General features: G+C 50.1%; 1 protein-coding gene across 3 annotated transcripts in view; it reads left to right on the plus strand.

Moving 5' to 3' along the window:
- Window positions 1–3,104: 3,104 nt before the first annotated feature.
- Window positions 3,105–13,598, plus strand: part of SRRT (serrate, RNA effector molecule) — a 37,779-nt gene continuing 27,285 nt past the window's right edge. Inside the window, exons 1-4 of one of the 3 annotated variants that reach the window (XM_081835654.1) lie at window positions 3,105–3,261; window positions 6,972–7,117; window positions 8,168–8,296; window positions 11,282–11,428. In XM_081835654.1, the coding sequence (XP_081691780.1) occupies window positions 6,999–7,117; window positions 8,168–8,296; window positions 11,282–11,428 (395 nt within the window). In that variant the 5' untranslated portion in view covers window positions 3,105–3,261; window positions 6,972–6,998. Of the gene's footprint in view, window positions 3,262–6,907; window positions 7,118–8,167; window positions 8,297–11,281; window positions 11,429–13,598 lie in introns of all 3 variants that reach the window. The other 2 variants (XM_081835655.1, XM_081835653.1) reach the window with 2 other exon arrangements.

Below are 13,598 nucleotides of genomic sequence, written 5' to 3' on the forward strand. Positions count from 1 at the left end.
GGTGTCCGCCTCTTTGTGACCCCCTGGACCAGAGTACGCCATGCCCTCCTGTTTTCCACTGCCTCCCGCAGTTGGGTCAAACACACGCTGGTGTAGCCTTATGAGGCTTTGCCCTCGGGTGGGAAAAATATTGTGCCCGGGAAAGGGAGAATGGGAGTCAGACAGACACTCAAGGAATAGTTTTGGAGAAAAAGCTTTATTTCTATTTCTACCATCCATGAACTGGTAGGAGCAAGTGTGATAACTCACAAACAAGCACGGGTTCACAGTCATTTGCACAGAGCATACAGTGGTGCCCCGCAAGACGAATGCCTCGCAAGACAGAAAACCCGCTAGACGAAAGGGTTTTCCGTTTTGGAGGTGCTTCGCAAAACAAATTTCCTATGGGCTTGCTTCGCAAGACGAAAATGTCTTGCGAGTTCCTGCGGGTTTTTTTCCCTTTCCCCCCCTTTTTCTAAGCCGCTAAGCCGCTTATCAGCTGATCCGCTAAGCTGCTTATCAGCTGATCTGCTAAGCTGCTTATCAGCTGATTTGCTAAGCCGCTTATCAGCTAAACTGCTAAGCCGCTTATCAGCTGATCCGCTAAGCCGCTAATAGCGCTAATCCGCTAAGGCGTCAATGGGCTTGCTTCGCAAGACGAAAAAACCGCAAGACGAAGAGACTCGCGGAACGGATTCTTTTCGTCTTGCGAGGCACCACTGTATTTCTATTTCTACCATCCATGAACTGGTAGAAGGAGCAAGTGTGATAACTCACAAACAAGCATGGGTTCACAGTCATTTGCACAGAGCATATATTCCCCTTCCAGTTCCCTCCCCTTTCTCCTCCTCCTCCAGAGTCCTGCCTCCAGTTCCCCTGAGCATGAACAGAAAGCTCCTGTCTTGGGACTATTGTGGACTCTTGGCATCCTTCCCAGGAAAGGGGAATGAGAGCGGTTCAGCGTGTCCAAAGATGTTGCAACTGAATGAGATAAAAGTCATTTCTCAAGCCTGCTCTGACAGAGTCTATTCATTAGCCTTTTTGAAGCTCTCTTGTACTGATAAAAGTAACGGTTTGCCTATGCATCTGGTGAGAAAACAGAGGAAAACTTTAGCTGTGGATTTTTAGAAGACAAAAGGAATTTGGGACAGTTTTGAGGCCTGGGGTGATTATTGAGGGGGGGGGTAACTTCGTGCCTAGGTGGGGTCACCTGTCCTCACCTCCTTCATTGGTAGCTTCGAGAACACTGTCCCACCATCTCCTCCTCCGTCGTCCCCTTCTCCTTGCGCCCTCCATCTTTCCCAACATCAGGGTCTTTTCCAGGGAGTCTTCTCTTCTCATGAGGTGGCCAAAGTCTTGGAGCCTCCGCTTCAGGATCTGTGCTTCCAGGGAGCACTCAGGGCTGATTTCCTTCCGAATGGAGAGGTTTGATCTTCTTGCAGTCTGTGGGACTCTCAAGAGTCTCCTCCAGCACCAGAATTCAAAAGCATCCATTCTTCGGCGATCAGCCTTCTTGATGGTCCAGCTCTCACTTCCATACATCACTACTGGGAAAACAATGGCTTTAACTATACGGACCTTTGTTGGCAAGGTGATGTCTCTGCTTTTTAATATGCTGTTTAGGTTTGCCATCGCCTTTCTCCCAAGAAGCAGGCGTCTTTTAATTTCGTGGCTGCTGTCACCATCTGCAGTGATCATGGAGCCCAAGAGAGTCAAATCTCTCACTGCCTCCATTTCTTCCCCTTCTATTTGCCAAGAGGTGATGGGCCCAGTGGCCATGATCTTTGTTTTTTTGATGTTGAGCTTCAGACCATATTTTGCGCTCTCCTCTTTCACCCTCAATAAAAGGTTCTTTAATTCCTCCTCACTTTCTGCCATCAAGGTTGTGTCATCTGCACATCTGAGGTTGTTGATATTTCTTCCTGCAATCTTAATTCCGGCTAGGGATTCATCCAGCCCTGTGCCTATATAAGAAAGGGCAAAGGGTGTGGATTTTTTCTGGGTTAAAAAAAACACACACAACTGGGAGGCAAATCCGTTATGCAGGCTGAGGCAGCCAGCCTGAACTTGGTGCAAAAATTGGGGATCTCCATCGTAAGAGCTTTTAAAATAAAATATTAAAGGCCACATTGCAGGGCTGTTGTTAGCAGGGCACCCAGGGGGAGGGAATCCTGGCTCAGCCTTCCTTGTCAACGTTTCCCTTTTTTCCAGGTAAATTCCCTTATTCCAAATAGGATTCCTCGCAAGAAAAGGGGAAAGTTGACAGCTATGCTGTCCTGGCCCTCTAAAAAGGAAACATTTCCTTTTTTAAATAATAATAATAATAATAATAATAATAATAATAATAATAATAATAATAATAATTATTTATACCCCGCCCTCCCCAGCCAAGGCCAGGCTCAGGGCGGCTAACAAGCAAAAATAAAAACAAGTTGAATGAATGCAACTTAAAAACAAGATTAAAATACAACATTAAAATATTAACATCCAGCTTCATCATAGGAGGAGAAAGAAAAAAGAGAACATTTCCTTTTAAGATTTCAACTCCCATCGTCTCTCACTGCGAGCCTCGCCCAGCTGTCACTGGCGGGAGGTGGAGTCTCTGGAGGGCGCCCGGTTGGGGAACGGGGGCGAAAGGGAGCCGGGACTTTCCCCTTGCCACGCCACTCTAGCCCTTTCTCCCAGTTCTATGGTCGCGCTGACGTCACTCTGACCACCGGCGGCCTCCTCGCCGGAAGACGCTCTAGCCATCTCCCCTTTCGCGCCTCTTTTCCCCAACATGGCGGGGCGCCACAGAGCGCCGGCGTCCTAGAGCGCCCCACCCACACCCCTTACCTAGTCTGGGTGGGGTTTTTGGTTCCATTTCTCCCCCTTATGAATTTCACGAACGCTGCTTTCATCTAAGGAGTCGTTACTTATTTCCCACACAAGCCCAATTATCATTTTTAAAGGGAGGAGAGTTACCGGAAGTCCCGCCTCCTCACAAGCCCAATTATTATTGACGGGAGGAGAGCTGCCGGAAGTCCCGCCTCTTCTTCTCCTCCGCCCATTGCACATCCGGGTCACACACCTCCGTGCCTCGCAGCCTCATTCGCTGTCCGGAGAGGAACCGGAAGGGGTGGGTGACCCGGAGCCCGGCTTCCGGCGCGGGGGAAGGAGAAGGCGCGCGAGGCTGCGCGGGCGAGCGAGGAGAGAAGGAGGCGGGAAAGGAGGAGAGGGGAGCCCCGGCCTTCCTCCGCCCTCCTCTTCCTCCTCTGGCCGGGGAGGGAGGCGGCCCCGTCGGTGAGTGAGGCCCCCCAGGGGAGCCAAGGCCCTCTGGGTCCCCGGGGCGCGTGGACCACAACGCCCATCATCCTCCACCAGGCCTAGGCAAACCCCGGCCCGCCAGGTGTTCGGGGACTACAACTCCCATCATCCCTGACCACTGGTCCTGTTAGCTAGGGATGATGAGAGTTGTAGTCCCTAAACATCTGGAGGGCCGGAGTTTGCCTAGGCCTGCCCTAAAGGGAAGCCCAAAACTCCGGCCCTCCAGATGTTTTGGGACTACAATACTCATCATCCCTAGCTAACAGGACCAGTGGTCAGGGATGATGGGAGTTGTAGTCCCTAAACAGCTGGAGGGTTGAGTTTGCCTAGGCCTGCCCTAAAGGGAAGCCCAAAACTCCGGCCCTCCAGATGTTTTGGGACTACAATACTCATCATCCCTAGCTAACAGGACCAGTGGTCAGGGATGATGGGAGTTGTAGTCCCTAAACAGCTGGAGGGTTGAGTTTGCCTAGGCCTGCCCTAACGGAAAGCCCAAAACTCCGGCCCTCCAGATGTTTTGGGACTACAATACTCATCATCCCTAGCTAACAGGACCAGTGGTCAGGGATGATGGGAGTTGTAGTCCCTAAACAGCTGGAGGGTTGAGTTTGCCTAGGCCTGCCCTAACGGAAAGCCCAAAACTCCGGCCCTCCAGATGTTTTGGGACTACAATACTCATCATCCCTAGCTAACAGGACCAGTGGTCAGGGATGATGGGAGTTGTAGTCCCTAAACAGCTGGAGGGTTGAGTTTGCCTAGGCCTGCCCTAAAGGAAAGCCCAAAACTCCGGCCCTCCAGATGTTTTGGGACTACAATTCCCATCATCCCTGACCGCTGGTCCTGTTAGCTAGGGATGATGAGAGTTGTAGTCCCAAAACATCTGGAGGGCCGGAGTTTGCCTAGGCCTGCCTTAAGGGGAAGCCCAAAACTCCGGCCCTCCAGGTGTTTGGGGACTACAACTCCCATCATCCCTGACCGCTGGTCCTGTTAGCTAGGGATGATGAGAGTTGTAGTCCCAAAACATCTGGAGGGTTGAGTTTGCCTAGGCCTGCCTTAAGGGGAAGCCCAAAACTCCGGCCCTCCAGATGTTTTTGGAACTACAATTCCCATCATCCCTGACCGCTGGTCCTGTTAGCTAGGGCTGATGGGAGTTGTAGTCCCTAAACATCTGGAGGGCCGGAGTTTGCCTATGCCTGCCCTAAAGGGAAGCCCAAAACTCCGGCCCTCCAGGTGTTTGGGGACTACAACTCCCATCATCCCTGACCGCTGGTCCTGTTAGCTAGGGATGATGAGAGTTGTAGTCCCAAAACATCTGGAGGGTTGAGTTTGCCTAGGCCTGCCTTAAGGGGAAGCCCAAAACTCCGGCCCTCCAGATGTTTTTGGAACTACAATTCCCATCATCCCTGACCGCTGGTCCTGTTAGCTAGGGCTGATGGGAGTTGTAGTCCCTAAACATCTGGAGGGCCGGAGTTTGCCTAGGCCTGCCCTAAAGGAAAGCCCAAAACTCCGGCCCTCCAGATTTTTGGGACTACAATTCCCATCATCCCTGACCGCTGGTCCTGTTAGCTAGGGATGATGAGAGTTGTAGTCCCAAAACATCTGGTGGGTTGAGTTTGCCTATGCCTGCCCTAAAGGAAAGCCCAAAACTCCGGCCCTCCAGATTTTTGGGACTACAATTCCCATCATCCCTGACCGCTGGTCCTGTTAGCTAGGGCTGATGGGAGTTGTAGTCCCTAAACATCTGGAGGGCCGGAGTTTGCCTAGGCCTGCCCTAAAGGAAAGCCCAAAACTCCGGCCCTCCAGATTTTTGGGACTACAATTCCCATCATCCCTGACCGCTGGTCCTGTTAGCTAGGGATGATGAGAGTTGTAGTCCCAAAACATCTGGAGGGTTGAGTTTGCCTATGCCTGCCCTAAAGGAAAGCCCAAAACTCCGGCCCTCCAGATTTTTGGGACTACAATTCCCATCATCCCTGACCGCTGGTCCTGTTAGCTAGGGATGATGAGAGTTGTAGTCCCAAAACATCTGGAGGGTTGAGTTTGCCTATGCCTGCCCTAAAGGAAAGCCCAAAACTCCGGCCCTCCAGATTTTTTGGGACTACAATTCCCATCATCCCTGACCGCTGGTCCTGTTAGCTAGGTCTGATGGGAGTTGTAGTCCCTAAACAGCTGGAGAGCCAAGCTTGGGGGTGGCTGCCCTAAAGGGAGGCCCAAAACTCCGGCCCTCCATATGTTTTGGAACTACAATTCCCATCATCCCTGACCACTGGTCCTGTTAGCTAGGGATAATGGGGGTTCTAGTCTCAAAACATCTGGAGGGTTGAGTTTGCCTATGCCTGCCCTAAAGGGAAGCCCAAAACTCCGGCCCTCCATATGTTTTGGAACTACAATTCCCATCATCCCTGACCACTGGTCCTGTTAGCTAGGGATAATGGGGGTTCTAGTCTCAAAACATCTGGAGGGTTGAGTTTGCCTATGCCTACCCTAAAGGGAAGCCCAAAACTCCGGCCCTCCAGATGTTTTGGAACTACAATTCCCATCATCCCTTACCACTGGTCCTGTTAGCTAGGGATGATGAGAATTGTAGTTCCAGAACATCTGGCGGGCCGGAGTTTGCCTATGCCTGTCCTTGACCGTTGGACTGAGCTGAGCTGGCCGTGGATGATGGGACTTGTAGTCCAAGACCACTGGAGGGCACCAGGTTAGGGGAGGACTAGTGGTCAGGGATGACGGGAATTGTAGCCCCAAAACAGCTGGAGGGCCAAATTTGGAAAACCCTGGACTAGAACAGTGTTTCTTCAACCTGGGTGACGTGGGCTTGGTGTGGGTGGACCACAAAACCCATCATCCTTGGTCGTTGGACTGAGCTGGCCGTGGATGATGGGATGTGTGGTCCAAGACCACTGGAAGGCACCAGGTCAGAGAAGATTTTTCTGCAGCAGGGTTTTTCCCACACTTGTTTTTGTGAGGGCAACTCCCATCCCTGGCTGCCCATCCTCTGCCTTAAAACCTGGAGAGCAGCTACCAGACACCCCCAAACTCGGCTGTTTTGGGACTACAATTCCCATCATCCCTGACTATGGGTCCTCTTAACTAGGGATGATGGGAGTTGTAGTCCCTAAACAGCTGGAGGGCCAAGTTTGGGGATGCTTACCCTAGGCAATACTGAGCTAGATAGACCAGAGGCCTGACTCAGTCTAAGGCATTGGCACCATTCGCATAATAAAAATTGCCATAGGTATATTTCAAAAGTAGGGGATCCATGGCTTGGCTTTTGAAAAACGGGGTCTATAGTACTTGACTAATTGGCAACCACTGATCTAAGGCATCTTTCTATGTTTCTAGAGTTTTCTAAATTTATTTCCTTTTAACTTCACTGACTATAATTCCACGCAACCATACGTAAATGACTATCCGTCTTTGAAAATCTGGCATCACTGGATCGAATTCCTCAATTTTGTTGACTTAATTAAACAGTTTTAATTGGATTGTGAATAAATGTGCCATTGATTATCATTTTGAATTTTATTGCCATTCTGAATAGTGCTTTTTAAAGGGGTTGGGTTCCAGAAATGTTTGGGAACAAGTGTGGGCACACTTACTTTTACTTGTGCTTTGCCAGGGGTCTTTTCGCCCTGAAGACAGCTGTGCTGGACCCCCTCAGAATAACTGCCTCTTGTCTGCAGCACCAGGGATAGTCGCATCCTGCAACTATGGGTGACAGTGATGACGAGTATGACCGCAGGCGCAGAGACAAATTCAGACGTGAAAGGAGTGACTACGACCGTTCTCGAGAACGTGATGACAGGCGGCGAGACGACTGGAGCGACAGGTAGACCCCACGTGACCTGGGGAATGGAAACAATGGCAGATGTGCTTAGAGATGCCTTTCTTTTCTGTGGCTGCAGGAATGCCCATTCATTCTTAGGAGGGTCTATAAAATAGGAAGGAATTCTATATTTATTGTTTTGTTTATTTCATTAAAATGATACAAAGCTTGATTGTTTAAAAAAACCACACCAAAGTGGTTTACAAAAAAAATATAAAGCTACAAATAAGAATTAAACTAACAATAGGCTAAATACAAGTTAAAACCTGCACCAGCTTTCTAAACGCCTGCTTATCTAAACAAAAATGTTTGTAAAGGTAAAGGGACCCCTGACTATTAGGTCCAGTCGTGACCGACTCTGGGGTTGCGGCGCTCATCTCGCTTTATTGGCCGAGGGAGCCTGCGTACAGCTTCCGGGTCATGTGGCCAGCAGGACTACACGGAAACACCGTTTACCTTCCCGCCGGAGCGGTACCTATTTATCTACTTGCACTTTGACATGCTTTTGAACTGCTAGATTGGCAGGAGCAGGTACCGAGCAACGGGAGCTCACCCTGCCATGGGGATTTGAACCACTGACCTTCTGATCAGCAAGTCCTAGGCTCTGTGGTTTAACCCACAGTGCCACCCGCGTCCCTACAAAATGTTTTTAGCAGGCCCCAAAAAGAGTACAGTGAATCTGCCTTCCTGATGTCAATAGGCAGGGAGTTCCATAAGTGCTGCTGCACTAAAAAATTGAGTTCGTACAAACGTGGAGCAGGTATTTTGTGTAAGAGCAGTAGTTCTGCCCATCTGGGTAGGCTTGCCTGAAGAAAAATGTTTTAAGCATATTAGAATCCTTAACACATGATGGTTGATTGCTGATTGCCCTGTTTTTGAGGGGGGCAGGATGGAATCCAGGTAGAGCGGGTCCTGAAATATTTCTCAGGCACTTCAGCTCATGGCACAGAGGGCTGGTAGAAAACCCACTTGGGCTGATTTCTGCCCTGCCAGCCGCAGAAAGGGGTCAGTTATGCCTGCCCTCCTTATCAGATCTGTGGTGTTTGCATCCAGGGATTGGGACAGGGGCCGAGAGCGCCGCAGCAGAGGCGAATACCGTGACTATGACCGGAACCGGCGGGAACGCTTCTCCCCACCTCGCCACGAACTGAGCCCTCCGCAAAAACGGATGCGGCGAGACTGGTAGGTGGCCGTTCAATCTCCCCTGGGTTGCTTCTTCCATTCTTGTTCTGCGTTACGTGGCTCTTCAGTTCCCAAGAGGAACTGCTCAGCAGAAGAGCATATTGGATCAGGTCTGGGGAATCTGTGACCCTCCAGAGCATGAAGAACATAAGAAGAGCCCCGCTGGATCAGACCAGTGAGTGTCCCATCTAATCCAGCCTCCAGTTATCGCAGTGGTCAGCCACATGCCCCATTGGGAAATGCAGAACCAGGACCTGAGCACAAGAGTGTAGTGCTCCCAAAACAAGGAAGGATTGGACTCTGATTAATAAAATACACACGAGGCTTGACCAGCAAGACTCTGGGAGGGGTGCATATAATAATAATTCCTCTCCACCCCTCGGCCCAGGTCGTTTTATTCACAAAAGAACCTTTTACACAGTGTTCGTAAGAACCAATCAGATATCCTAGCATTTCAAAACCCCCACGTGGGACAAAGTCAGATCAGAAGAAATTCTTCTAACTACAAAGAAAGTATTTCCTACTTGAGCATGCATATGTAGTTCAGAGTAAATAAAAGAGGAATAAAAGGAGGAATGCGTTCAGCAAAACCCCGAAGGTCATAAACAGGAGAGACAGGATGGCAGTATTTACCATCTCTTTGTGAACTCTCTTCCTGGCCCTTACAATCTATCTAAAGATTAAACTACATCAAAGTAACCTACTAACTTTATGGCCTAGGATGCCTGGTGCAGCAACCGGCAACTGGTCTGTGTCCTAGAATGCTTATAGGTGCCTGTCAGACATAGAGAAATGGGCAGTAGAGGAAAAATGGCAGAGATGCAGAGGCTTGTGGGATTTGATAAGAAATTATGGTCAGTGAATCAAACCCAGTCAGCACAATGCTTTCATTGCGGAGACAACGGCTTGATGCATATTTCAGTGTTTCCCAACCGGTGTTCCGCGGCACACTAGTGTGCCGCGGGACGTCGGCTGGTGTGCCGTGGGAGGGAGGCGAGTCGGACGCCCCGTGCTCCACGCAGGGAGCGCAAGGCTTGCGGGCAGCAGCCTGCAGCGCAGAGCACGGGGCGCCCTCCAGAGGACGCCCCGTGCTCCGCGCTGGTGTTGGCCAGCCTTGCGCACCCGGGGGATCTCCCCCCGGGAGCGCAAGGCTTGCGGGCGGCAGCTGGCAGCGCGGAGCACGGGGCACCCTTCGGAGGACGCCCCGTGCTCCGCGCTCGTGTTGGCAAGCCTTGCGCACCCAGGGGGCGCATGGGGTGCCCTGAAACAGAGGGTCCCCATGCTGCGGACTGTAGCCTGCCGCCGGACGCGCGGGGCGCCCTGAAGCAGAGCGCCCCTCGCGCCAGGCAGACATGGGCCAGCCCCACAAGCTCGGGGGACAGCGGGGAGGCGCAGCACCGCCATCCCACTGTTCCCCGACCTGGTTTTTTTGGGGGGAAATAAAGGAAAAAAAATTTTCCTTTATTTCCCCCCTCAAAAAAGTAGGTGCGTCCTATGGGACGGAGCGTCCTATGGGACGAAAAATACGGTACTTACTATTTCATAATAAAGTAATTATAAAATACTTTCTTTGTGTTTATTTGATTCCTATTAAAGAGAGTTACTTTATATATAGTCAATATAGGCACAGAGTTAATTTTTTAAACATTTTCTAATGGTGGTGTGCCTCGAGATTTTTTTCATGAAACAAGTGTGCCTTTGCCCAAAAAAGGTTGGGAAACACTGGCATATTTTATAATTCCTCATAGTAATCCCATCTGATCGCAACTCTTTCCAGCAACTGGGATTAGCTGTTCTCAAGGACCTTGAGTCCTTGTCAGGGGAAAAGGCAGGGTGTCAATAAATACATAATAATTCAAAAGCATTGCTGCCTCCAACTTCGGAGGCAGAACGTAGCAGTCATGGCTAGTAGCCACCTTAGTTGGTGACTGCGGGAGGGAGTTCCACAGTTCCACTGCATTTCTTTTATCAGTGCTGGCTCTCCCAGCATTCAGCTTCATTGAATGTTCACGAGTTCTAATGATACGAGAGAAGGAGGCAAAACCTTTTTTCTTTATCTAGGATAACCTGGGCGGAGGGGGAAGGATGCAGGAGGTGGAAATGATTGTCTGAGTTTGAAAAGCTGGTATCAATCTTTATTACGGTCCAGAGACCCAACAAATCATTACAAATCAATACACAATTCATACAGCCTACCTCCAGGTTAATCAAGCATTTTGTTCAGAATATAGGGATCATTGGTTCTTGCAACCACCGATAAAAACTTCGCCACTGCTAATGTTCTAGCATTTGTCCGGTCTTCCAGTAGGAACCTGACATAGTGAGCCTCTGATTTTCCCGGGAAAGGTACCAGCAAGGGTAATATCAGTTCAGGCCTGGCTTGCTCATATTTTGCACAGTGCAACAAAATATGATTTATGGAATCAATGTCTTGAGCACACGAGCAAAGTCTGTCCTAGCAGGGAACTCCTCTCAACACTGCAGAAGGAAAGACATTTAGTCTGGCTTTGGTGAAAAGCCTTCGGTAGTTAGGTACTGTCAGGTTTTTGATGTAAGATGTTAACTTGAAGACATACCCATATTGCACTCCTACTGCCGGCGGACTACAGACTGCGTGTGATCGAGATCGCAAGTCACTGTGTGCAGAAAAGCTGGTATCACTGGATCCAGTTTGTCCATTTTGTTGAATTAATCAAGCTAAATGGAATTGAATTAGATTTGGAATGTATGTGCAATTAATGGGCACCGTTCTGAATTTCACGGTGCCGTTATTGTGGGTTGTGCAGACTGGTATTCTGAATATTGCATTTTGTAGGATGAGGTTATGACACCAAGGGTGTGGACCGGCCTGAAACAGTTTGGGAAGAACTGGTTTTAACACCTATCCCCCTGCTCCAAAATAAATCGGGATCAATTAACACTTTGGTTCTCCCCCAGTCCTCTTGGTGGTTTTAACTTTACCCCCTCCCCAAAAAACCTCTGCAGGGATGAGCACACATCGGACCCCTACCACAGCGGCTACGAGATGCCTTACAGTGGCGTCACCACAGGCCCTACCTATGGACCTCCGCAACCTTGGGCTCACCCAGAAATGCACGTGACGCAGCATCACATCTTGCCTATCCAAGCCAGGTAAGCTGCTCCGAGCACGTCCTTCCTATTTAAGCCAGGTGGCCTCTGCCACTCAGGTGAGGGCTGCTCTGCCTGAAGACTGTGAGAGATGTTGGTCAAATTATCTGCCCAAGAACAGGTGCCTACAAATACTGAAATGCCTCCCTGTTGCTTTCCGTGTGACGAAGTAGAATAATAGGATTGTAGGGGCGAAAGAGACCCCCGAGGGTCATCCATTCCTACCCCTTGCAGTGCAGGATAATAACAGCTAAATAAAAACTAGGCCTAGGACCCTCGTACCTACGGGATCGCCTTTCCCGGTATGCCCCACGGAGAGCCTCAAGGTCCATAAATAGCAACACCCTAGTGGTCCCGGGCCCTAAGGAAGTTAGATTAGCTTCAGCCAGAGCCAGGGCCTTTTCAACACTGGCCCCGGCCTGGTGGAACGCTCTGCCTCATGAGACCAGGGCCCTGCAGGATCTGATTTCTTTCCGCAGGGCCTGTAAGACAGAGTTGTTCCGCCTGGCCTTTGGCTTGGAATCAGTTTGATTCCCTCCCCCTCTTTCTTTTTCCTTTTTCCTTTCTCCTCCTGTGATGAGGCTGCATTTTAATATTTTAATGTTTCAATATTTTAATTGTTGTATTTTAATCTTGTTTTTAAGCTGTATTCATTCAACTTGTTTTTATTATTGCTTGTTAGCCGTCCTGAGCCCGGCCTTGGCTGGGGAGGGCAGCGTATAAATAATAATAATAATAATAATAATAATAATAATAATAATAATAAGTAGGCTCAACCCTGGGCATGAAAAATCAGATAATAAGGCAGCATTTGATCACCTGTGGATGGGCCCTGGAGAAGGCAGACTTGGCCCCCGCCATCCATGCTTCAATTACCGTATTTTTCGCCCTATAGGACGCACTTTTTCCCCTCCAAAAATGAAGGGGAAATGTGTGTGCGTCCTATGGGGCGAATGCAGGCTTTCGCTGAAGCCTGGAGAGCGAGAGGGGTCGGTGCGCACCGACCCCTCTCGCTCTCCAGGCTTCAGGAGAGCCGCAGCGCCAGCCCCACAAGGTCGGGGGACAGCGGGGAGGCGGAACGCCGCCATTCCGCTGTCTCCCGATGTGGTTTGGAGGCTGACGGCAGGGAGACGCGTGCTTCTCCCCGCCGCCAGCCCCGCAAGCTCCGGGGACAGCGGCGAGGCGCAGCGCGTCTTCCCGCTGTCCCCGGACCTGGTCTGCAGGTGGGCGGCGGGGAGAAGAGCGCTTCTCCCCGCTGCCAGCCCCGCAAGCTCCGGGGACAGCGGGGAGGCGCAGTGCGTCTTCCCGCTGTCCCCGGACCTGGTCTGCAGGCGGGCGGCAGGGAGAAGAGCACTTCTCTCTGCTGCCGGCCCCACAAGTGCCTGGGGGGGAAAAAATTATTTCCCCCCCAAAAAACTTGGTGCGTCCTATGGGGCGAAAAATACGGTACTTCCAGGGGCGGCCCTGCCATGCACACAATGTGGGGCTCACTTTGGAGATAGTCTGAGAGCTTTCGGTTTCTTCAAATGCAGCAGCCAGGCCTTTGCCTAGTGCTCATAGCCTGGGGAACATAACTAAGCTTTCATCAGCTCCATTGACTTCCAATTTCCACCTGGGCTCCTTTAAAGCCCTAAGTGGCTTAGGGCCAAGTTGCCATGTGGTCTTATAATTCATGTTGCGCCGCTCCGGGTACTTAACAGTAGAAAGTACCCAGGCTTCTTAAGTAATTACAGTTAATTAAATAATTACAGTTAATTAAGCCTTGCACAGGCTTCTTAAGTAATTACAGTTATGTTGGATTTAGCAGGGTTTGGATTGGTTACGTCATGTTTACATTGGGTTTGCCGTTAATCCTGTTGGTAAAATAAAAACAATACTAGCTATTTGTTTAGCTATTGCCCACCTTTCACTCGGAGGTCCCAGGGCGGGTTACACCTTTAAAACAAAACATTAGGAACAGTTTAAAACAACAATCATAAAAATAAAGTGGGGCTTAAAGATATGTCCCCCAAGTGTCAAAAACCAGGGGAAAGAGGTGCATCTTCAGCGTCCTCCGGAATGCTGTATGATAGAGGTGAAAGGTGAACCTCTGCAGGGAGGGAGTTCCACATCTTGGGGGCCACCACAGAGAAGACCCTCCCCCAATCCACCTTTAGAACTTTAAACTACAGTG

The sequence above is a fragment of the Podarcis erhardii genome (genome assembly GCF_964252035.2).
Source record: "Podarcis erhardii genome assembly, chromosome: 13".
NCBI lineage: Eukaryota > Metazoa > Chordata > Lepidosauria > Squamata > Lacertidae > Podarcis > Podarcis erhardii.